This window comes from Erythrolamprus reginae, chromosome 4, assembly GCF_031021105.1.
Source record: "Erythrolamprus reginae isolate rEryReg1 chromosome 4, rEryReg1.hap1, whole genome shotgun sequence".
Lineage (NCBI taxonomy): Eukaryota > Metazoa > Chordata > Lepidosauria > Squamata > Dipsadidae > Erythrolamprus > Erythrolamprus reginae.
The window spans coordinates 44922619-44947341 of NC_091953.1; the positions used below are offsets into that span (position 1 = coordinate 44922619).

Genomic DNA, 24723 nt, shown 5'->3' on the forward strand with positions numbered 1-24723 from the left:
GGTACATTACTACATAAATACAACCTACTTTTACTTCTCTAACTCGCTACTGTGGTACTGTAGGTTAAAAATAAATATTTGCCCTGTTCAGTCCTCTAGAGCAGTGTTTTTCAACCAGACATGGTCAGGTGTGCCGCGAAGCTCAGAGAGAAAGAAAGCAAGAGAGAGAGAAAGCAAGAGAGAGAGAAAGGAAGCAAGAGAGAGAAAGAGAAAGAGAGAGAGAAAGAGAACAAGAGAGAAAGCAAGCAAGAGAGAGAACAAGAGAAAGAAAGAGAGAGAGAGAGAAAGAGAGGGAGAAAGAAAGCAAGAGAGAGAGAAAGAGGGAGGGAAGGAGAGAGAGAGAAAGACATAGAGGGACGTAGGGAGGGAGAGAGAAAGAGAGCAAAAAAGAGAGGAAGGAAAGAAGAGAAAGAAAGAGGGATGGAGAGAGAGAGAAAGAGGAAGGGAGAGAAAGAGGGAGGGAGAAAGAAATAGAGCGAAGGGGAGGAAGAGGGAGAGAGAATTTTTTTGTCCAAACTTTTTTTAGCCCCCCGCAACCCCCCCCTCCATGTGCCCCAGGGTTTCATAAATGTAAAAAATGTGCCGCGGCTCAAAAAAGGTTGAAAATCACTGCTCTAGAGCAGTATTTCCCAACCTTTTTTGAGCCGCGGCACATTATTCGTATTTTCAAAATCCTGGGGAACACTGAAAGGGGGGGGGGCGGGCTAAAGAAAAGTTTGGACAAAAAACCCCTCTCTCTTCCTCCCTTTCGCTCTATTTCTCCCTCTTTCTCTCTTTTCCTTCCTTCCCTTCATTCTCTCTCTCCATCCCTCTTTCTTTCTTTCTTCCTCTCTTTCTTCCTCTCTTTCTCTCTCCCTCCTTCCCTTCCTCTATGTCTTTCTCTCTCCCTTGCTCTCTCTCTCTGTCTCTCTTGCTATCTCTTTCTTGCTTTTTTCTCTCTCTCTCTTGCTCTCTCTCTCTCTTTCACTGTCTTGCTATATGTCTCTTTCTTTCTCTTTGCCTCTCTTGCTATCTCTCTCTCTCTGTCTCTCTTGCTATGTCTCTCTTTCTTTCTCTTTCTCTCTCTCTCTGTGCCTCTCTTGATAAGCCTCTCTTTTTCTCTTGCTATGTCTCTCTTTCTTTTTCTCTCTCTCTGCCTCTCTTGCTATGTCTCTCTTTCTCTCTCTCTTTCTCTATCTCTCTTTCTCTGCCTCTCTTGCTGTCTCTCTTTCTTGCTCTGTCTCTCTTTCTCTGCCTCTCTTGCTATGTCTCTCTCTCTCTCTCTCTCTGCCTCTTATATGTCACTCTTTCTCTCTCTCTCTCAGCTGACTGCAAGCGGGAGCCCTGACGGCGGCAGCTGGACGTGGTGCTGGACACCGTATATGCCAGGCACGCAGCGCCAGCATGTACGATGTCCAGCAGAACGTCCAACCGCCACCGTCAGGGCTCCCACTTGCAGTCAGCTGAGAGAGAGAGAGCGATCCCTCTCGTCGCCGCCATCTCCCCCGACTGCCTGCGGCCGCTGCGGCCACCCCCCCCCCCGCTCCCATCGGACACTTGCCGTCGACGAAAGAGGAGCTCCAGCTGGGCGGGGCGCTGCCGGTACTTCCGTCCTGGGGCTCCCGCTCGCAGCTGTCCCCCGCCTCCTGCTCGATGCCGCGGTTTTCGGCGCTCTCCTGCTGGGCCCCAAAGAAAGAAGGCAGGAAAAAGGTGCAAAGAATGGAGCTTTCCTTCTTTGGGGCCCAGCAGGAGAGCTCCGAAAACCGCGGCATCGAGCAGGAGACAGCTGCGAGCGGGAGCCCCAGGACGGAAGTACCGGCAGCGCCCCGCCCAGCTGAAGCTTGGCGGCACACCTGGCCATGTCTCGCGGCACACCAGTGTGCCGCGGCACACCGGTTGGGAAACGCTGCTCTAGAGCAGTGATTTTCAACCTTTTTTGAGTCACGGCACATTTTTTACATTTACAAAACCCTGGGGCACATTGAGTTGGGGGGGGGGGGGGCTAAAAAAAGTTTGGACCATATTTTTTTTCTCTCTTCCTCCCTTTCACTCTATTTCTCTCTTCCTTCCTTCCTCTCTTTTTTGCTTTCTTTCTCCCTCCCTCCCTCTATGTCTTTCTCTCTCCCACCTTCCCTCCCTCTCTTTCTCTCTCTCTCTCTCTCTTGCTCTCTCCCTTGCTTTCTTTCTCTCTTTTCTTTTTCTCTCTCTCTTTCTTTCTCTCTCTCTTGTTTTCTTTTTCTCTCTTGCTTTCTTTCTCTCTCTCTCTCTTTCTTTCTCTCCCTCTTGCTTTCTTTCTCTCTCTCTCTTGTTTTCTTTCTCTCTCTGAGCTTCGCGGCACACCTGACCATGTCTCACGGCACACTAGTGTGCCACGGCACACTGGTTGAAAAACACTGCTCTAGAGGGTGGTGCTCATCTCCATTTCTTAACAGAGTCAGTGTTGTCCAAAAATATTTCCATGGTCATGTGGCCAGCATGAGTATATGCCAAAGACATACAGAATACTGTTACCTTCCCACCGAAGTGGTACTTATTTACATGCTTTCAAACTGCTAAGTTGGCAGAAGTTGGGGCAAATAATGGGAATTCACCTTTTCATAGAGTTTCAAACTGACGACCTTCTGGTACACAAGTTCAGTGTCTTAACTGTGCCATTGTGCCTCTTGTACTTTTACAACTACATTATAAAAATTAGACAAATAGCCTCCAAAACCAAATAAACTTCATCCATCAATTATTACCTATTTGCCAGGCAGCAAAGCAAACCTACATGTCATCAATACCACTATTCATTTTAAGGAGTTCATAATCCTGGTCTATATTTAAGTACTGACTCATCCGGTATTCATAACTGACATGAAACTCCATTTTGGTAAGTGGCTGACACTATTCCTTTGGAACTCATTATACAAACACTACCATTTGTTTCCTTCCCCTACTATACTCTAAAAATTAATAAACAAAATATTGCCAGCTAATTTCTGGACTAATAGTCAAGACTACTAATAGCAATCTGCAACCACTGAAAATATCATGTGGAACTGTGTAAGTTAATTAGAAAATAGCTAAATTTATATTATAACATCAAACTCTCAATAAGTAATAACTCCATGTGTATATGTTTCTCATTTTTCCAAAAAAGCCTTCATAAAAGTTTGATGAAATTTTATTCTTAAGGATCTCAAATCATATCATAAAGTCTATGAATTTCTACTAAGATAGGTAACTCTGAACAGATTTGAAAAAGTAAAATATTTTGTGATCAATACAATTTCTATTATGTCTTTCCATCCAACAAAAATGATTCACTGTAGAAAAAAGAGAGACCTGTTATTTATTTCTCGATTTCAAGTCAGCATCACTATCTTCTGCTATACCTGATTCCAAAGTCCGTAGGTCTGTTTCCATGTTACACTCTTAAGCAGTTTTTAGTGTTGGCCCAACACTAATGGCAAAGATTAAGAAGAAGAATGCCTACAATACTATATATAATTAAAACATTAAATACTTAATATTCTCAAAGGCATATAATTACAGCTGAAAGGAATTGAGACACTGCTATGGAACAGCTATTTACTCAATTCTTTAGATTTTTATAAATCAAATCTCTATGCCATGAAAGTAGACTATTCTTTAGTAATTTATCTCACTACAGAAATTAATCATTTCTTAAGATTAATAGCCCTGTAGTAGTTCATCATTGCCAAAGACAGCGAATATATCACAACAACTGAATGAAAAACTCTTGGTGACCTTCTACTGCTGCACCATAGAGAGTATTTTAACTTACTACACCTATATATGGTTTGCCAATTGCACAGGGGCAGATAGGACAGCACTCCAGAAGGTTAATATCATTTCAGTTCAAGTGAAGGATGTGTTTTTGTTTTATTTTTATAGTTATAATGTACACCAAAGATGGCATTTAATTTTGTTGTATGAGATGTAATGACAGTGAAGTAAAAAAATAAAGTAAAGTAAAGCAGACCAAACCAGACCAAACCAATAAAAATAATAGCCAAAAGACAGCTTCATTTCTCAACGTAGGTTCCATTATAGCAGGAATCTTTCCAGATATTTTTCCATGTATGTTTTCCATTGATGAATTGTCCCTTCCTCCCCTTAACAAAAACACCACCTTTCCAGTTACTAGGTAATCTCTGAGTCAGAGTATGATACCATTTACCTGATGTGATCGGATGGGCCCGCTGTTTACCAAAACCTCTGTGTCCGAGGGGGACTTCCGTGGAGCCTGCTTAACTGGGGACATCAAGCTCTCAGAGGTACTGCAGCTGGTGAGGTGGCAAGCAGTTTTTGCAGAATAACATTCAAGAAGCAAATCCAAGACAAAACAAAACAAAAACAAAGGCAAGTGATGGCAAGATGAAGTGGCAATAGGCCAAATAGAGTGACCTCAGTGAATGACAGACAACACATACATCCTTGCTTTATACTTGCTTAGGTCAGTCATGGCTATATTTTCTCCCTTCACATACAAAGAAGAAAGTCCCTCTACTCCAGGTTAGATAAAGAAACTCAAAACCACATAAAGAATTAAACCCCCCCCCCCATCTTCATGTAATGTAATTTAATTTAGAGTTTATTAGATCTAAAAGCCACTCAACTTATGACTCTGTGTGGTATAAAATATATCACATTTAAACCAAACAATCCACACAATTAAAAATATAAAGGGACCTAATGGAGAAAACCATGATCCTGTCTCAAATTAAAACAACTAACAAGGGTCCTACTGCTCACTCTAGCCCTGGTCCTGGGAAAAGAGCTAGATTGTAAGAGCTCATCTAAATAATATCAGGGTAGGGAAAGAAGGGATTTCATCTTTGGAAAGAAGGCACTACCTCTGGATAGACAACTTCTGGCATCTCCTGAATTGACCAAGTTTAAAAAGTGGAATCTAGACCTGCCAACTCCACCAGATAAAAGAAGGTTGACAGTACTACATTTTCTGGAAGTGACTTTTCTATATAAAATTTGCTGCTAGGGGAAATACCTAGCTTGGTTCTAAAAATAGGAATATAAATTCTATTAACCCTTTCCTAAAATACCAGCTTTTCATAACATCTCCAAATGTTTTGGTCAATAGCTACTGATGGAAAGTATACCCAAAGTATCTATAGTTATCATATTGGGGAAATCTAATCTAGATTCTTCTTACATAGCAAACATAGTGAATTTTCAATATTTCTGCATCAATATAACTTAAAACATTATTTTTCCCCATACATGTCCTAAAACTAGTTGAAGAAAACCCAAATAAGCAAATAGATCAAAAACATCTTATTTGTTCTTTTTTCATTGAGGAAAATAATTCCAAGCTACTTATTTTATGAAAAAGGCATATTAATCTTTCAGTAACAGACAAGTGTGTCCCCCGTGGAAAGCAATAATTGCAACTAAAAGTTTCTTGTAACTTTTAAGCAGTGTTGCACATCAGTTTGGAAGAATTTTAGTCCATTCCTCCATATATAGAAATTCTTACATAAGCAACCTTTCCATTGTTTCATTTCCAATTATGTAATTTCTCATTCCTTGCATCAGCTGCCTGCTTTAGGTTCTTCCTCAACATTTCTATATAATTAAGGTCAAAACTTTGACCTGGTCATTCTAAACATTTACTTTGTCCTTTTTAAACATTATTTGGTGGTATTACTGTGCAACGTCAGGCCCATGCCCCACAGGGGGGCAATTTCATTTTTAATGGGGGAAATTGGAACCTTTTAAAACCTAGTTAATGGGCTTTTAGGCTTCCTCTAGGTGAGTAGTTCACTTTTTGAATAATAAGAAGTATATGTCATGGGGCGGAAGCCTCAGGATTTTAGAGATGCAGTACTTCGATGGGGCATGGCCAAAAAAAGATTGGGTACCACTGATCTAACTTTACCCTATTGGCCTTCCGCAAGGCCACAAAGACCTGCTTTGCTGGCAGGCCATGAATTGTCCATCTTTCATGGCCAAATTTTATTTAATGAATGGTGTGCATGCATAAGATTTGATTGGTTTTTATATAAATGAGTTTTATTGGGGTTAGTTTTTTAGAGTTTATATTCGACTTCTTTTTTATTGCTGTATCTTTTTGTATTGTTACTATGTTGTAAGCCTTCCTGAATCCTTTGGGATTGGGCGGCACAGAAGTCAGATAGATAGATAGATAGATAGATAGATAGATAGATAGATAGATAGATAGATAGATAGATAGATAGATAGATAGATTTCAATTGAACAGATGATCCTAGAAGTTCAGCAACTTTTGCCACACATAACTATATAGCTTTGGGGGCATTTTCCTCAATGAATAAATGAACATGTATGTTTTTGACTCATTTGTTTAATCAAGTTCCTTTTTTTAAGTTTTAGGTCTTCTGTGGAAAACAAATAGTATTTTAGGTCATATTGAGGCCAAATACTGAAACTTTTTAAAGGTTCAAAAATGTTAAGCATCACTTAAAAGCATATGCAAGTGTGACAATGAAAAGATAATAATGCTGTTAAGCAGAAAGCAGCCCTCCACTAATCAATTTTGTTATCGAACATAAACACTGAACATTCAAAATGCAGAAGTGACATATGAAGCAATACACAGAAACGCAATACTAAGAGAACATACTTAAGAGCTAGCTACCCAATGGGCTTTATTCATATTGAGACTAAACCCCAGCACATAAAGATTAAAGGACAAATAAGCATCTGGAATCTATTCTAAGAGAATGTGCAACTCTGCACTGAACCAGTTAATAATACTGAATTCGCAGTTTGTGCATAAAATATTTTCAGGTGCATTTATTTTTGACAGCAATCTTTTTTTTCCTCATAGGGTAAGAAATCCAAATGTTCAATTCATACATGCATCTGAATTAGTTGTTTCTGAAGGTACATAGCCTTGTTGCCAAAACTGAAGAAATGAGACCACGAAATGCAAACAACAGATGAGATATGCTGCCCCTTCACCAACAGTCCACAAAACAGAAATTCAGCACAAGTGTTGGAAGTAGGTTAGCAGGATAGTAAGCAAGGGAGGTAGAAATGTATAGACATATGGACATGAAGTACCAAAGAACTATTGGCATGATTAGTTACCATGATATATAGTGGGACTGGAAGAGATGACCCAGCCCTGTTACATTCCCAGTCTTGCATCTATATCAGGATCTCTGTAAGGAAAGGAAGATAAAAAGCAGGATCCAATCCCAGCATACCAAAGGAGTAATAGGGGAGGAAATCAAAGGAAAAAAATAAACATTGTGATAATGCCATGCAAGAGTTACCATCACCACCTGTCTCAATCAGTTACAGCTCTAGTGTTAGTTTCTTTAGAAATTAAATATATATTATATATACACAAATGTGTGTGTACACGCACACACATTCTTATTTGTATTTACTAGAATAGACATCCCACCACTTAGTAACCATCAGAAACACAGATAGTCAATGGAATCAATGTTAATGTTTGTTGCTTGGTTGACAACCACAGAAGAACAATAATTTTATACAAAGATAGTCCCAAACCTTCAGAAATAATAACACTTGATGAAAAAATTATTATTCAGGTTAGGATGTGGCATCCTGGGTGCAGATCAGTATTCAAATGTTATGCAAACAGGACATGCACAAGGAAAATTAAGCCTTCCACACTGAGCCAGAGTTTATGCAGTTATCTCACTGCACTCATTCAGCCTTACCACTGACATCTACTGCAGCACTTTCTAAATTCTGCAGCTGAAAAGAAGGTTACAAAAAAGATGCCAATTACGTACACCCAGTACAAATTGACTTTTTAGCACTGTATGAATAATATTTACTGGATCTACAAAAACAAAAAGTCAGGCCATGAAATAACTGATCCTGAAAGAATTGCTATGTGCAATTTTCTGTGCACAGGGCTGTATTTCTGTTGGAATTAAGTGATAAAGCCAAGTCAGTGTCTCCAGTTCAAAGAAGCCCATCAGCCAATTGTTCATGGCAAATAATCCACCTTGAATATATTGTCTAATAGAAGTTCCTTTAAAGTCAAATTACAGGGGGCATCATGAGTGCAACAGGAACAAAAAGAAGTCATGCATATGATAAAGCCAGTGAAAATAGCAGAAGGGCAGTTTTCCCAAAGCCAAGATTGGAAAGCTATGGAAAGCGGACTGTTGTAAAAGGAATTGGCAGCCATACCCCCAATCTTAGAAAAAAAAAGTTGTGCCACCCAGAATGTAACTTGATAGTGACACAGCCTCCTTTATTCTGAGAGCTGCAAAGGGGCAGTTTTAGGCTACTTTCCAAGGATACTAAATTAAATGGACCTATGCTCACAAAGAGGAGCAGCATACGAATATAGGTATATTATGAAGTTGATAATTTATAAGCCCAAAAGGATGTGATTTCTAGCTGTCCCAGTAATTTAATCCAAAATATAAATGCACAAATTCATGTTTCAAAATGTTCATATTCCCTCCCCTCCACCTTCATATATCTAAAGAAACAAGTATAATATCTTACCCAGAATAATGCTTTTTGGAATTCTTCTTTCTGATCATAACACACACAATAAGCATGATGACGAAAATTAAAACTAGAATGCCAACACCGGTTACCCCTAACACAAGGGTAAGAGGAAATACAGACAAATTACCTGAGGAGAAAAAAAAAACACTTTCATTTCAGTTATTATTATACCTTGTTAAAACTGATCACACATTATTATACTAAAATTTTTAATTCAATTGTAGGTACATGTATATTATCAGTATTCTTTTTTAAAATACTTTTTACTTATTAAACATGAAGTGAAAACCATTGATGTTATATAGGATGATTCCTATCTTTGTTTTTTTTTTTTAAAAAACCCACAACATCTAACAGCCAGCTCACATTTAATTTGTAATCAACTAATACTTTTCACAAACATTATTACCATATGAACCCAACTGTATTCTTGGGCAATTTTTTTTAAAAGAACTCTGTATTTCTCTTTTAATATTTAATTCTCTTAGCATATTTATCTCACCCAGCACGGTAATTTTGAATTTTACTTTTATCTTCTAAAATATCCTACTTTATTTTCTATCACCTGCAATTTAATAAGCATTCTCTCCATTTCTTCTTCCATAAATAATAAAAAGATTGAATTGTACAAGGCCCAAGACTATGTAGTAATTTACTCCAACTGGTATTTATTCCACTGTGGGGAGTTACCATTGATAGTGTTCTCCAAGAATGATTTTCAACTATGGTACATATATGTTTAACTTAATGACATTCCTACACTAGCTTGCTCATCAGAATACCATAAAGTACTTTGTAAAAGGTTTTACTAAAATAAAATTACAGTGGTACCTCATCTTACGAACGCCTCTTCTAACGAACTTTTCAAGATACGAACCCGGTGTTTAAGATTTTTTTGCCTCTTCTTCCGAACTATTTTCACCTTACGCACCCAAGCCACTGCTGCTGGGATGAAAGGCTTTCTCCCCCCCCCCTTTTTTTGAAGAAAGAAAAGGGAGGGGCGGCTTGGAGGGGGAAAGACTTTCCATTAACAAAAGTAGAACAGCGTGCTTGCAGGCACTGAAAGGGTGTCTTTTGAAGAAAGAAAAGGGAGGGGTGGCTTGGAGGAGGAAAGACTTTGCAGAGAACAGCCACAGGCACTGAAAGAGTGTCTTTTGAAGAAAGAAAAGGGAGGGGCGGCTTGGAGGAGGAAAGTCTTTGCAGAGAACAGCCACAGGCACTGAAAGAGTGTCTTTTGAAGAAAGAAAAGGGAGGGGCGCCCCCCTTGCCCTTCTTCCTTCCCAGTCACCCTTTAGCCTAGCCTTGCTTCTTCCACCCGCCCCCTTTAGCTGCTCCTCCCTGCCCTCTGTTCGCCTCCCTTCTAAAGTTTGGGATTTTCCTGAAGGATTTGCACTCATTATTTGCTTTTACATTGATTCCTATGGGAAACATTGTTTCGTCTTACGAACTTTTCACCTTATGAAACTCCTCCTAGAACCAATTATGTTGGTATCATGAGGTACCACTGTAATTGTAGAACTTCTTTAACTTTTTAAAAAACTTATGAATAAAAAAAAATCTCATTTCCGATTAAGGAATAATTAATTAATTGATTATTCCTAAATCTGGAATAAGATCAATTTGGCAAACTTTCTTGACAAATTCATGTGGCCTTCTGGTAATTACCAGTCCAATCTTATACCACCTAGAAAACAATCTCTTTAGATGTGATCTCTCCTTCAGAAACCTCTCCAGATGCTGATTTAGAGAAGGAGGGGAGGCAGAGGAAGGCTACAAGCCAGGAGCGGAGCACAGGGGAGCAACCAGACAAGCAGCTGGCTTAGCTAGAGACGGGAGAGGCACAACCACAGCTGGGAAGCCCAGAGGCTTTGAGTGGAGAGGGCTCATAGCTGCAGCTGGTCATTGGAGATAAAGACCTGCTTCCTCCTCCAGATTTGAAAGCATTTAGGGCTGGGAAGAAGCAGGCACAAAGACAACCAGCCAGACTACTTGCGAGGAGGTAGCCTCGTCCCTCTTTGTGGGCTGCACAAGGAAGCAGTTTAATTCAGCAAGGGGAGTGAAACAATGAGAATGTGTCAATTTCCTTGTTGTGTGTTCTTGCCTTGAACTTTGGATTGTGCCTCTTCAACTGTGGAATTGCCTTTACCTTGTGGTCTTGCCTTTGCCATATGGATTTACTTTTGCTGTGTGTGTAGTTGCCTTTGCCTTGTAGACTTTCCTTGCCCTGTGTACTTGTCTTGCCTTGTGAATTGACTTTGCCTTGGGGACTTGCTTTTGTCTAGTCATCTGGAATTGCCTTTGCCTGATAGACTAGTGCTGGCTAGGGAATACAAATTGAGGCATGGAAGACTTAATGAAGACTCCCAACACCATGGGATGCATATGTGTATGTGAACAGGATAGCACATTAGGATCCTGCTCTAGACTCTTCTCATTATTTTAATGTCAGAATGACTTGTTTATGTTCTCTAGATTATTCTTCCCCCCCCCATTCCCATTTTAAGGTAGAGTGTTTTTCCCTCCAGCAACTAGCACCTTTCCCATTGTCCTGAATTTCTTAAAAATACTGTAAAGTCTGGCCACCAGAAGATATTCTTTCAATATCCCAAGTGCAATTCATTTGGTCTTGGGAAGTTATAGAGATTTTGTATCATTCATAAGCTCAGTCCTATCTTTTTCATTCTGAGTTTATTAAAATTCACTTAAAAGTCCAAGATATATTTGAATAGGCTCATCATTGTATTACTGTGTGTCTTGCTTATCAATTTATATCAAGTTAAGAATGCATGTTCCTTTTTTTGCCTTCTTTTATTATCTGAAATAAATTTAAATGCTATCACAGCATCCCACTGCTGTCTCTCAAAACTGCTAAAAATGCCATATTACTTTTTTTTCTGAACTTTATTTACACAGAAAATTATTTTAATATTGCTCCATAATGGAATTCTTTTCTCAAAAGTGCTTACAGCCTTGGCTGATGGTGGAAACTACAACCTAACTTAACTGGAAGACACCAAATGGGAAGAGGCTATCCTAGAGAATGTGTAATTTTTGAATGGAGGGCTTAGTGGACTTTTATCAGAAAAGGATACATTTTATATTTTGTTATTCAGTAGTTCTTTAAATGGACAAAATAAGTGTCTCATGTTTCAAGGAAAACAATTAGTTCTTGTAACAGACTGTTTAGACTTACTCCTTAGAAATGAAATTTTCAAACTGACAATTTCCCCTTGCTAGCTAACCTGATATTAGCAGATATCTAGATATAAAAGTGTAGCGATGTAGCATACATGTGAGGATAGGATTATATTATATCTGTACTTCTAGCATAATATGCCTTGCTCACTCTGACTCCATTATAGCCAGGATAGGACTACACGTAACTCACATAGTCTGCACTTCTGGCGGAAACTGCTAAAAGAAATAACATCATAAAACAGTTCAACAACATCTCACTGATAACAAGTACACATTACTCAAGGATGAAAGCTACGTGATCAAAGGATACAATATGCATTGCTTAAGGTAAACAGGATGAGACTGTGATAAAAGGCATTGCTCATGGTAAACAGGAGATTAGCTGTGATAAAGACAAATGGCTCAAGGAAATTAGCTGTGAGAGACATTTGCTAAAAGGAAATTATTCAAGGAAATTGGTTACGTGATAAATAAGGATAGGAAGGACTTAAAGTTGTGTCATACTTAGAGTTATGTTATTGGATGCTTGTGTATCAGCTGACATGTACGTGTAATCATTGCTATTTGCATATGCTCACAATAAAAAGAGGTGCACAGCTCAACACCGTGTCACTTCACCCAGAGAGAAATGTGTCCAGGATTGGCGTTCGTGAGTAACCCGCCTGGTTGGGGGTGCCCTAGATCCCTCTGAGACATCGTTCCCCTCAGGGATTTTGCAGACCCTCAGGTGGTGGAGAATGCAGGCAGATTGATCCTGTTACCTCGACGTGTCGGAGCCCTTGCCACGTGCCTGAGACCCCATCGCTTACCCGCGCACTCATCGCCCACTGGTGGAAACGGACGATTTTTTTGTAAGTATGGGGGCAGATTTGTCCAAGGAGCAGGTCACTCATGTAAAGGAACTTGGGCAAATTCTCAGAGCTTTTAAAACTCAATTAACAAAAAACTTCCTTTTCTCTACTAAACGCGAGTTGCACCAACTCTTAACCTATATTTGCCAACATTGCCCCTCCTATCTTCCTAACGGCTCTTTTAGACCCACCGTCTGGATCAAGATAGGCATTTACCTTCATCAGGAACCTTGTGCTCCTGCATAAATTCTCTTAACCTGGAAGGCCATTCTTGCTGCCATTCACCTTCAATCCTCCAATTCTCCGTCTCCTTCTGATTTCTCTATCACTCGTTCTGCCGACCCTTTGGCACCACCTCCGCCCTATCCCCCCTCCCTCACCGATCCCTGTCCTCCTCAACCCACAGCCTCCCCGGACCCCGGACCTACACCCTCTCAGGGTACTCCTACTCCCACTACTGTCTACTTTACCTCCCCTCTTTGCTCAGATCTTTCTTCCCTCCTTGTCTTTGCCCTCCTCTATCAGCCTTGTACATCTCCAACAATATTTGGGATCGCTGAATTGGGCCTGCCCTTACATGGGATTCACAATCTCTCAGTTGACCCCTCTCTTTTCTGCTTTGGCAGGGGCTTCCTCCCCCTCAAATCTTATCCACCTCACCCCTGAGCAGCTGGACACGTTGGCTGAGGTCAATCGTGCGTTGCGTGTCAAATGGGTGGACAGGTGTTAGGAGAACATCCCCCGTCTCTTCTTTTGCTTAACACTCCCTCTATTCCTACTGCTTGTATTATACAAGTACTTCCCTCATCAGTTTTGATCATTGAATGGATTCACCTTCCGCATACTCCTCAGAAGACTATTTCTTTTCGCTTTTCGTTATTTTCTCTTTTAATTGTTTGCGGCCGCCGCCGCCGCTTAACACTTATAGGCTTTGAGCCAGTTTCACTTTATGTTCCCCTTCCCCTTCCCATGTGGGAATTTTTTCCCCCTCAATGCACAGACCTCCAAATGGCTCTTGTGGACTGGCCTGGTCAGGTTTTATATCATCTACCTGCGGACACTCGCATTCAATTAATTCAGTTGGTCCCCGTCCGCTTTAACACTTGTATGCGAGACCAACCTATCCCGCAGGCATTAACTGTTTTCGCTGATGGGACAAAAACCAGGGGAGCCTGTGTTTTTCAAAGAAATGGCCAATGGGTTATACATCACACCCCAGCCCAAACCTTTGCTCAACGCACAGAATTGGCCGCTTCCATTTTGGCCTTTCAGAAGCTAACTGATACACCTTTTAATCTCATTGTGGATTCGTTGTATGTTTCCCAGATAATTTTTAATATTTTTGATGCCTATTTGTCCCCAGCTGTCGACAGCTCCTTATTGGCCCTGTTTTTGACTCTCCAGCAGCTCATTATGACGAGGACTGCCCCCTTTTTTGTCGCTCACATACGCAGACATCAGCCTTTCCCAGGAATGTTAACTGAGGGCAATAACGTTGCCGATCAGGCTGCACGGTCGCCTCCTGTTTTTTTTCTGTCCTCCCCATCTCCTTGGGAAAGCCACTCCTATTTTCATTAGAATGCCAGGTCAGTGTTTCCTATGGCTTTTCCTTCATAACCCAAACTGCTTATCAGAAAGTCTTATCAAACTTTGAGGACTGGACATAAATCCCTGCAATCAATGGTCACTGAATGAATATTCACAACTCAGGGACTACTTATATTACGAAAATGGTATCACCTAATGATATTTACACCATTTCAAAAAATTACTATTGGAAAATTCATTGATTGTCTTAATAGAAATATTATAGGAGAACTTCACATATATTTGGGCAATATTTAACTCAAATTAAATGTCCTTGTGTTGAGCAATAGGTCAATATGCCATTACACAAAGATTTTTTTTTACTAATTTTGGGTAATTTATTTAGGTTTGGAAAGCACTGATTAGAACCTCTAAAGTTTGTTGATTTTTCTTGGTAAATTTATATATGGCTTTATTTACGCCCAAAAATCCAAATAGCAAAGTACAAGCATAATCTAAAATTTGGCACTAAATGAAATAATATAACAAATAAAATAATTTATAAGTATTACATCAAACAAACTCAATCTTATTGATATGTTACTAAAGACTTATATTTATGGCCATAGTTAAAAAGTTGGCTAATGCTGCTCTAATTTTAGGATTTTTTTAGGTTAAATGTTAACATGTTCAAATGCACCTTTTACTGGTCTTGATTTTAAAATACACCAGATAAATATACTGCCAAAAACTCTTTCAAAAACCACAATACAATAGTCAACACTATTACAGGACAAAATCTTTGAGAAATTGGAATATTTGATGGCAACATATTTAATCTAACGTTTGAAAAGACCATTTTGTACTTCTTTAAATGTAAATTATTAAGCTATGTTGGGAGCTAAAAGTTTATTTGTAATTTATTCCAAAAATCACAGATGAATACAGAATTTTGGCTTTTGCCATTAACTCATTTTAAGTTATTCCTTTACTTTTAATACAATAAAATGCTGGTAAAATTTCTACTGCACTCTTCAGAATAAAATGCAGAATAGCCAAACAAGTACTTGCTTCAATGCATTGTTTCATTAATTAATGTTCCATTCCATCCACTTATTACTATACCTTTCTCCATAACCCTGACTTTGATTTTTCCTGGTGTAACAACAATATCTGGAGGGTTTTTAACATCACAGATATAGGTTCCATTGTCCTGAAATTGCATGTTTGTTATAGTGATTGATGCATCTTTCCTGTTAAGATCTCCAGCCCAGTTGCTTCTGTCATCAAATTGTGTACTCTTTCCAGGATATTCTTTCCCATTGGAATAATAAAAGAACTGTAATCAAAAATACAAAAATTATGTTGTGTTAAAAACTTGCTTTCCACCTATTATCTTAACAAATCTGCTAAATTTCTTCAAAACTCAAGTCGTACAATAGATAAATTTCAAACCAGTGCAAGAGTGACAAAGACAATAATCTACTTGAGAGCCTGTAAAGCCGGTTTTAAACCACTTGAAGGGTTATAGAAATATTTAACACATAATAACACAAGAATTTTTAAAGTTTTAGACTACTTTCAGGTGCTCCAGTCTCTTGTTCTGCCTAGCTTTCCTCAATTCTGTTTTTCTTTTCTCAAAATAATGAACCAATAACTATTAATATTATTACTGTTACATGATTTAATTTTGTATCAATTTATTGTTTTTCCAATCATGTTAAGAGGATTTCATGTTCCAAACATGTGAAGTGGGTTAAAGCATTTCCTCATTTAAGCAAGGTTTTTGGTGACAACCAAATTTAGTGCAAAATACAATTAATATCTTAACCAACATTTCAAGGGAACAATCAGGCTTTTAGAGAATACAAGATTAGGCAGGGCATTTTACTTCTTACAATTTTATTTTGCAAACAATATCTTACGGAGACAGAAGATGATGATCCTTCTCCTTGAAAACTCCAGGTGACAGAAGCTGAACTGCTGATCACTTCTGTGGAAGTAAAAGTGCACGAAAGCTTTGCCTCAGTCCCATTCTCCACGGAAAATTCTGTTGGCGTGTATACCTCCACAGCCGAAACCTGGACTATCAAGAACATCATTACAAGAATTGGAATACCAGATCCTTCATAAATATAAACACTATCCAAAAGAAGATTCAAGAATCTATTAAATCAAAGAGATTGAGTAAAAAAAATCAGTTTCAGTTCACTTATCTAATTAAACCACCATGTGTTCGGTTGGTTCTTGATAATATAAAGTATGGATGCAACATTGCAATGTACTGTCATGTGCACACCAGACTTTCTGTGGATTCTCAAGAGAGGAATTCAATACAACACATTATTTAAGAATTTTTCATCTTTATTATGCAGACACCTAATTTCATTTCCCAGCAAGCCTAATTTACGGACAGAAGACAATATTACTCCCCTCTTCTGTTTTCTTTCATTCTTTCATTCTTTCTTTCTTTCTTTCTTTCTTTCTTCTTATTTATGTATTTAGACAGACAGACAGACAGACTTTTATGCTGCCCAACCCCGAAGGACTCAGAGCGGCTTACAACAATAAAAGAATTACAAAAATATTATCTAATCTCTAAAATCCTAATATATAAGAACAGCCACTTAAGATTCTAAATTGCAGAATGACAAAATGTTTTTCTCTCTTCTTAATATTATATAGCTAAGTATTCTCTATATAAGTGTAAAGGCATTTAATGAAGTTGATGTAGTATGCTATATACATGTACTCTTCTATTCCCTGCCTACTTTTTAATTTAGAATTAATGACGGGGTTTCAGATATTGGTGGTTTAGTTTCCCACTGTGCAATAGGTTAACAAGTGGTTTTCTCTGGCTGATAAAACATTAAACTTTAATATTTTTTTAACCACTTTTCACTGTTGCTAATTTTGAAGGTGTAAAAAACTGCACATAATAGAAAATATAACTCAAAGACAGAGAAAGATGCTGTATTTAACTTTGCACTATGTAGTGGTTCTGTTGATTTAGGAAAATATGTAATTTGACTGTGGGCACTTAATCTTTTGCCGGAATTGTAAACATGTCTTTTAATCTAGAAGTGGCATGATAATTAAAATATGGGATATTCAATTATGGGTAGTCCTTCACTACTTGTCCAATGACTGTTTGAAGATCCAATGATGCTGAACGAATGATACTTACATCGAGGCCTCAAAATTCTGGCTGTAGCAAAATTTGTTGCTAAGTGATATATGACTAAATCACTTAGCAACAAAAATGCCAATCTCAACTATCATTGTTAAGCAAGAATTACCTGTAATAACAACAAGCACTGGAAAGAATCTTAAAATGTAATTTGGCCCAGCCACCTGCTTATTCATTATTACATCAACAGATGGTCATCCAGCTTCTGTTTAAACACCTGCAGCAGAGAAGCCTCCACATCTCCCAAGTAATTCCATATCACTGTTAAAAAGCCATTATTGTTAGGATTTTTTTAAATATTCAACCAAAATATATTTCCCTGTTATTTAATCACACTATTTCTTTTCTGGTCTTCTTCACAACAGCTTGACAGATATCTGAGAATAGGCATCATGCCACAAATAGACTTCTGTAAACTGATCATACTTACTGTAATTGTTTGGACTATAAGATACACCTTTTTACCCCCCAAAAGACGGTGGGAACTTGGATGCATCTTACATACTGAATGTAGTCCCAGCCAGTCAACTCCACCCTTTGGCCTTTGCCTGCTAGAAATTTATCTCCTTGTGGCAAACAGAACAGACCCTGTTAAGCCAAGCAACTGATTACCAGCTTCCTGACTCTCAGCTGATTTGAGGCCATGTGCTAAACTGAAAGTGAAATTAGCTGCAAGGAGGCAAATTGCTGGGAGAGAGACATGGAGATTTTTATTTTCTGGATGCAAGGAGGTAAGTCAATAAGTATAAATGTCTGTAGAATGTTCAAATTATTAGACTTATTTTTAAAAGGCTGCTTTATTATTGTTCTAGACAACAAAGAAGAATTTTTAAATAAATGCTTCATCTGAAGAGGCCCAGTACTATTGTATCTTCTTTTAAATAGCAGAGAATTACTATAACTATACTTCCAGAAAGCCACATCAATTTAAGATCTGTAAAAGTATAATCTGAGATGTAACAGTGTCCTGTTTAGTATTAAGATAAGGCAGCTGAGTTAAACCTTCACTTACCATATTTTTGGAGTATAAGACGCACCTTTCTCTCCCTAAAACAGAGTAAAATGACGGTGCATCTTATACAGCAAATACAGCCATTTTGACTATCCCAAAGCCCCACCCAGCCACATCCCATTTTTGAACAGAAGGTTTGGGGAGCCTGCAGAGAGCTCTTGAGGACTGGGGGAAGGCAAAAATGCCTCTATTGATGAAAAATGGGTGAAAATGGCCCATTTTTCACAAAAAATGTGGCATTATTCATAACAACGTGGCCATTTTTGCCATTCCCCCAGCACCCAGTAGCTCCCAACCAATATTTTTGAAAAAATGGGCCAAAAATGACCCATTTTCCCCTAAAATTGGGTTGGTTTTGCCCTCTAATTACCTCATCAAGCATGACTGGAGAAGGAATTCTGGGAGTTGCAGAAGTCCAGTAGTCTTAAAGCTGTCAAGTTTGAAGACTCCTGGATTAGGGGTCAGGGGTGCAAGGGTATTCAAACATGGCAAGTTTAAGACTTGTGGACTTCAACTCGCATTCCTTACCTAGCATGACTGGAGGAGGAATTCTGGGAGTTGAAGTCCACCAGTCTTAAAGCTGTCAATTTTAAAGTTTGTAAAAAGTATACATGTTTGTAAAAAGTATTCTGCCACACTGGTATTTTATTAAATAATATATTACCACACCATTTGGGTCAAAATACTTTTTTCCTTGTTTTCCACCTCTAAAATCTAGGTGTGTCTTATACTCCAGTGCATCTTATACTCCAAAAAAATATGGTAGTCATGTTTGGAGTAGATCTATTTAAATAATTGGAAAGAGTTAGTGTGACTACATTTAAGAAAACTTGCTGGCATTAATATACTGCCATAATGTACATTTATCCAATTCTTTGATATTTCTATGGGTTAGGCCAGAGGTCCCCAACCTTTTTTGCACCAGGGACCGGCTTTAAGCTAGACCAGTTTTCCATGGCCCGGTGGGGGGGGGGGGGGGGGCTAGCTGTCAGCGGCGCCGTAAAAGGGGCGATCAAGAGAGGAATGGGTGAATGAATGGACGGAGGGTGGGAAGGAAGGAAGGAAAGAGGGAAGGGACAGGAACAAAAGAAGGGTGCAAAGGAAGCAAGGAAAGGTGTGAAAGGGGAGAGTAAGAGAGGAAGGAGTGAAAGAAGGGAATGAGGGAGGAAAGAAGGGAGGAAGGAAAAGGAAAGCAAGAAATGGAGGGAGGAAAGGAAGGAAAGAAAGAAAGAAAGAAAGAAAGAAAGGGGGAAGGGACAGGAACAGCAGAAGGAAGCAAGGAAACTTATGAAAGGGGAGAGTAAGGGAAGAAGGTAGGAAGGAGAAAGAAAAGAAGAAATAGAGGAAGGGAAGGTAAAAGAGAGAAAGAAAAAGAGCAAGAAAGAAAGCAAGAAAGAGAAAGAAAGAAAGGCAACTTCAAAGAAAGGCTCACTGAGCATCTCTCACTCTCTCTCTCTTTCTATCCCTCTTTCTTTCTTTCTCTTCCTTTCTCTCTCTCCTCTTCCTTTATCTCCTCTCTCCCTCTCTCTTTCTCTCCCCCCTCTCTCCCCCTTTCCCTCTCTCCCTCTCTTGCTATCTCTCCCCCCTCTCCCTCTCTCTTTCTCCCTCTCCCTCTCTTTCTCTCTCTCCCCCCTCTCTCTTTCTCTCTCTCTCCCCCTCTTTCTCTCTCTTCTCACTTTCTCTCTCTTGTTTTCTTTCTGTCTCTTTTGCTTTCTCTCTCTCTCACTCTTTCTTGTTTTCTTTCTCACGCTCTTTCTCTCTCTTGTTCTCTCTCTTGCTATCTCTTTCTCTCCCCCCCTTTCTCACTCTCTCTTTCTCACTTTCTCTCTATCTTGCTGTCTGTTGCTATCACTCACTCTCGTTCTCCGTTCTTCTCAGCGATGACGCGCGCACGCCCTGCCCGCCTCACCTTTGCGAGAGCACTTTCGCCCCGGGCTCTCAGCAAGGGGGTTTGCAGGAGAGGCGGGGCCGGCGAAGGTGATATTGAATGTCGGGGGAGAACGGGCGGTTGCACGCGCTCCCTATCCCCCTGCTAGCCCACTCGGAATATTCAAAATAAGAAAAGCCTTCGCCGGCAAAGGTTTTTCTTATTTTGAATATTCCGAGTGGGCTAGCAGGGAGATAGGGAGCGCGTGCAACCGCCCGTTCTCCCCCGACATTCAATATCACCTTCGCCGGCCTCCGCTGAGGAAAGCCTTTGCCGGCATTTCCTTTCGGCGTCAAGGAGGCGCAGCGGCGGGCGGAGAGAGGGAAGGGGGGGCAGCGGCGTCCCTCCTGGCCTTGGCGGGCCGCCCAACCCTCCCCACCTCCTGCAAACGCGGCGGGCGGCGGGCGGCGGGGGGAGAGCGAGGAGCCGGTTCCGGCGGGCGCGGGGCTTGGCTGGCTGGCGGGGGGAGCGCCGCTGGTGGTGCGGAAAGGCCGAGGGGGCCCTGGCGCCGCGGACCGGCTGAAAAGCCCCAACGGCCCGGTCCCGGTCCGCGGACCGGCGGTTGGGGACCTCTGGGTTAGGCACACAAGGAACAGAAATACACAACAAACAGTGTATATCATTTGTACTGTTTGCTGTAGGCAAATTGCTGGGAGGCAGAATTCTTTTCTTTGTTTTCCTACCCCAAAACTAAGGTGTATTTTATACTACAGTGCATCTTATACTCTGAAAAATATAGTACAATACCCTCTACCCATTCCTTATGGTTTTTCTTTCCAGACGTCCTATCATGTTAATTGCTTTCCTCTGGCCAAGCTGTATTTTGTTGAAGTCCTTTCTAAAATCTGGAACCTATTATTGGACACAATGTTCAATTTAATCAATGCAGAAAGAAAAGAATGACTTATCTTGCTCTTGGCTACTTTATTTATATTATTTCTAAGACTATAATTGCTATGAGACATGGGGCACACGCAGCACTGGTAGCTCAAGTTCAGCTTGTGATGCACAAAGTCACCCAGATCCATAATACTAAAATCCTTTGAATATTATTTATTAACTTACTTACTTACTTACTTACTTACTTACTTACTTACTTACTTACTTACTTACTTACTTACTTACTTATTAGATTTGTATGCTGCCCCTTCTGGAATGGCAAGATTCCAAAATATACAAAAATAAATTTCCACTTTTTGAACATAGGTGGAACATTTGTTCTCGTCCAATTAGATGATCCATTAACTGTCTTTCAGAACAGGTATACCACCACCAAGTTTTTTCCAAAATCTATAGGTATGTCTGCATGCAAGCAAGCTCAGAGAGCTATATAGGTTCTTTTTTTTTTTTACTACACTTCTATCAAACTCAGAATTTAATTCTTTTTTAAATCTGCTTTCACAGCTGGCTATCAGAACAAACATTTATAGTTGAAAGTGTTGAACATGTGTCTAATGCCATTATACGGAGAGGGGTGGGATACAAATCCAATAAATTATTATTATTATTATTATTAATAATAATAATAATAATAATTTCCAAAATTTGCCAAGCAAAAATGAATTATAATTAGTGTGATGAGTGGTTCTAATCAATTATGATTTAAAATAGATTAGATCACATTACAGTTTTCTTTGTACAATTCATTCCTCACTGAAGAATCTTAGGGGTTTTGGTACCCCTGGGAAAAACAAATATGAAATTAAAGAGTCACTTCTTCATCTGCTTAAAAACTGGTTTAAACCGTTAAAAATAAAACATTGGAGACTTAAGATGATAGATATACTAAGAGCTAGGTTTAAATCTCTGTATGTTCAATTGTTGTGAGTTAGAGAGCTAGAAAGGTCACTAATGGCCATAGGTCATTACATAAGAGTCTACGGAACTAAAGAAGCTTCTTGGATGAGAAGCAAAATATTTTTTTTTTTTTAAAAGTACCCAACTATCTGTTAACAAACAGCAATTACAACTATATGTAGCATTAGTGCTCATTAAGGCAAAAAGAAATCCTGTCCAGCTGCTAATGTGGCCAGAAATTTTGTGTTTCTTCACAGATAGTGTAGCGGCAGCAGTGTTTCGAAATGGCGTATGCAAATGATGTATGTTACAAGCAGCATGTCGTCATTGAATTTCTCACTGCAGAGAAAGAAACTGTTGGGAACATTCACAAACGTTTGTGTACAGCTTATGGAGAATCTGCAGTCGACAGAAATATGGTTAGTCTCTGGGCACAGAGGGTGAGGCCATCAGCAGAGCTCCAAAGCTTCATGACCAGAACAAGGAGTGGTACCGAAGGGCATACACGCCCTTGTGTCTCACTGGAGGAAGGCAATGGAATGGGACAGAGATTGCGTGGAAAAATAGGGAGTGTAAAAGAAATATCATTCTTTCTTGTGTGTAAGTTTCATTGTGTTCAATAAATAATTGTTGAAGAAAAATGTGGTGCATTACTTTCTGGGTGACTATTGTATGTGTGATCCATTTGAAAATAAGTGGAAACCTACTCGCACGAAGGAAAGTACAAAGCAATGTGAACCCCTGCTCCAGGCTAGAAGGTACCCAACTATCTGTTAACAAACAGCAATTACAACTATATGTAGCATTAGTGCTCATTAAGACAAAAAAAAAAAAAAATCCTGCCCAGCTGCTAATGTGGCCAGTGGCACATTTGTTTGATGTTAAAATGGCATATAGGGTCAGTAACCATGAACCAATGCACCTGATATTGTCAGATAAGAAATGTTAATATTGAATACCGGCACTCTTTAAATCAGCAATCTGAAACAAATACTATGGTATTTTTCTTTCAAAAACTATAGCCATCTAGTGACATAGTTAGAGATAAGGGTGGGGGGGAAAACCCATTCAATGAATGCATATTAGTACTAGAAAATCAATCAGGGAAAATACATATGGACATTTCAATGTGACATTTGGGGTTCTTTAGGAAGAATCCTCACATTTTGTCAAATCAGGTGACTATAAGAATCAAAGGCTACACTTTCTAACTAACTATATTAGACCTGAATATAATTTAATATATAAAATTTAGATTTTGAAGCAAACCTAGTAACAAAGTTAGAAACTGTTAATCCTCCTTTTGCAAAAATGTTGCAACATCCAAAAATGTTTTCTAATGACAAATCTAAATAATCAAACTTCATACACACAACTAGAGAAAGCAATTGTTTCAGTAGCCAGTCAACTTCCTCTGAAAAACAATGTAACAAAATGTTTCAATGCAACATTGGGGCTTCTGAAATTAGAAAGAAAAAAGAACCAATACCAATGTTTACTCTGAAAAACTCCACCCAGGCACTCCACCCAAACAACAATTTGAGAATCATAATTACAGGATCCCAATATTCTGAAATGTGTGCTTTATTTTCACATGCTCTGGGGAGCATTTTAGTTTGAAAAAAAAAGTCATTAGATTTTCCTAACTAGGGAGCATCAATTATAAAACCAAAACAAACAGTATGTTAACTTTCCAGATAGTACACAAATTAGGTTTCAGCGTTTGAGTGAATATCTCTATAAAAATATGTACATTAATATTTGTGTCTCAATTTTTAAGAATTTGACGTATAAATTTTCAGAAACCGTTAACCTTGCAACATCTTCTTAAAACTAGTATATTCAGGATGAGTTGTAACAACTCAGTTAGCCAGAATAGATAAGAAAGTTACAGCAACCATCATTGAGCAACAAATTGGGAGAGCTGGTTGACATTATGCTTTTCAAATGATGAAATAATACTTTATGATTACTCTGAAGCAACACCAAGAACATCCCTCTTTTAACGCTATTGCTATTTCCTGACTTTCATAGAATGATTCATAATATTCACAGCTAGTAGATATCACAGCATGATGCATTAGTTTAAGGCTGTTTCAGATTTTGGTCAAAAACACAGGCAAATCAACTTAAAATAATATTCCTGATCAAAGTATTTATTAAAACCTGCTTAAAAGAGGTTAGGACAAAGAATCATCACTGAGTCTTCGGAGAGGGGCGGCATACAAATCTAAGTAATAAATTATTCTAGACCACCTGTCAATATTTACCAATTTTAATAATGCCAAAACATACTAAAGAGCAACACTTGATCCCATCAATTTTTGGACTTCACAATGCCAAAACTTTTTAAAAGAGTCCCAACATAGTACAGTATACATGAAATACATATTTCACTAATCGAATTGGAATAATGAGGTTTTTTTTCTAAAATGATATACCAAGATTTTGTAAAACAGAGTTTTGACAATAATTGTTCAACAACTCTGTTACTCCAGAGTTGGAGTTTAGTCAACAAAAAAAGTAAATATTGGAGGCGATCTATTTTGATTATCATACTATATTGAATTAATCCAGAGATTAATATTCCTAGATTCAAGCCAAGTAAATAGTTTGAATTAAAACTTCCTTGCTATTAGCCATCTTTAAGATGCATTAGGTTGCTTAGTTTTTGGTTTCAATGAAGAGTGTTTCTTTTCTGGATTTGCTTCCAATAAGAAGAAACCCA

At 38.9% G+C, this 24723-nt stretch overlaps 1 protein-coding gene across 2 annotated transcripts in view; it reads right to left on the reverse strand.

The window, feature by feature from the left end:
• Positions 1 to 24723, reverse strand: part of MPZL1 (myelin protein zero like 1) — a 49034-nt gene that overhangs the window by 16779 nt on the left and 7532 nt on the right. Inside the window, exons 2-5 of one of the 2 annotated variants that reach the window (XM_070750208.1) lie at positions 15995 to 16150; positions 15195 to 15408; positions 8488 to 8620; positions 4166 to 4271 (exon numbers count right to left, since the gene is read on the reverse strand). In XM_070750208.1, coding sequence (XP_070606309.1) covers positions 4166 to 4271; positions 8488 to 8620; positions 15195 to 15408; positions 15995 to 16150 — 609 coding nt within the window. Of the gene's footprint in view, positions 1 to 4165; positions 4272 to 8487; positions 8621 to 15194; positions 15409 to 15994; positions 16156 to 24723 lie in introns of both variants that reach the window. The other variant, XM_070750209.1, reaches the window with a different exon arrangement.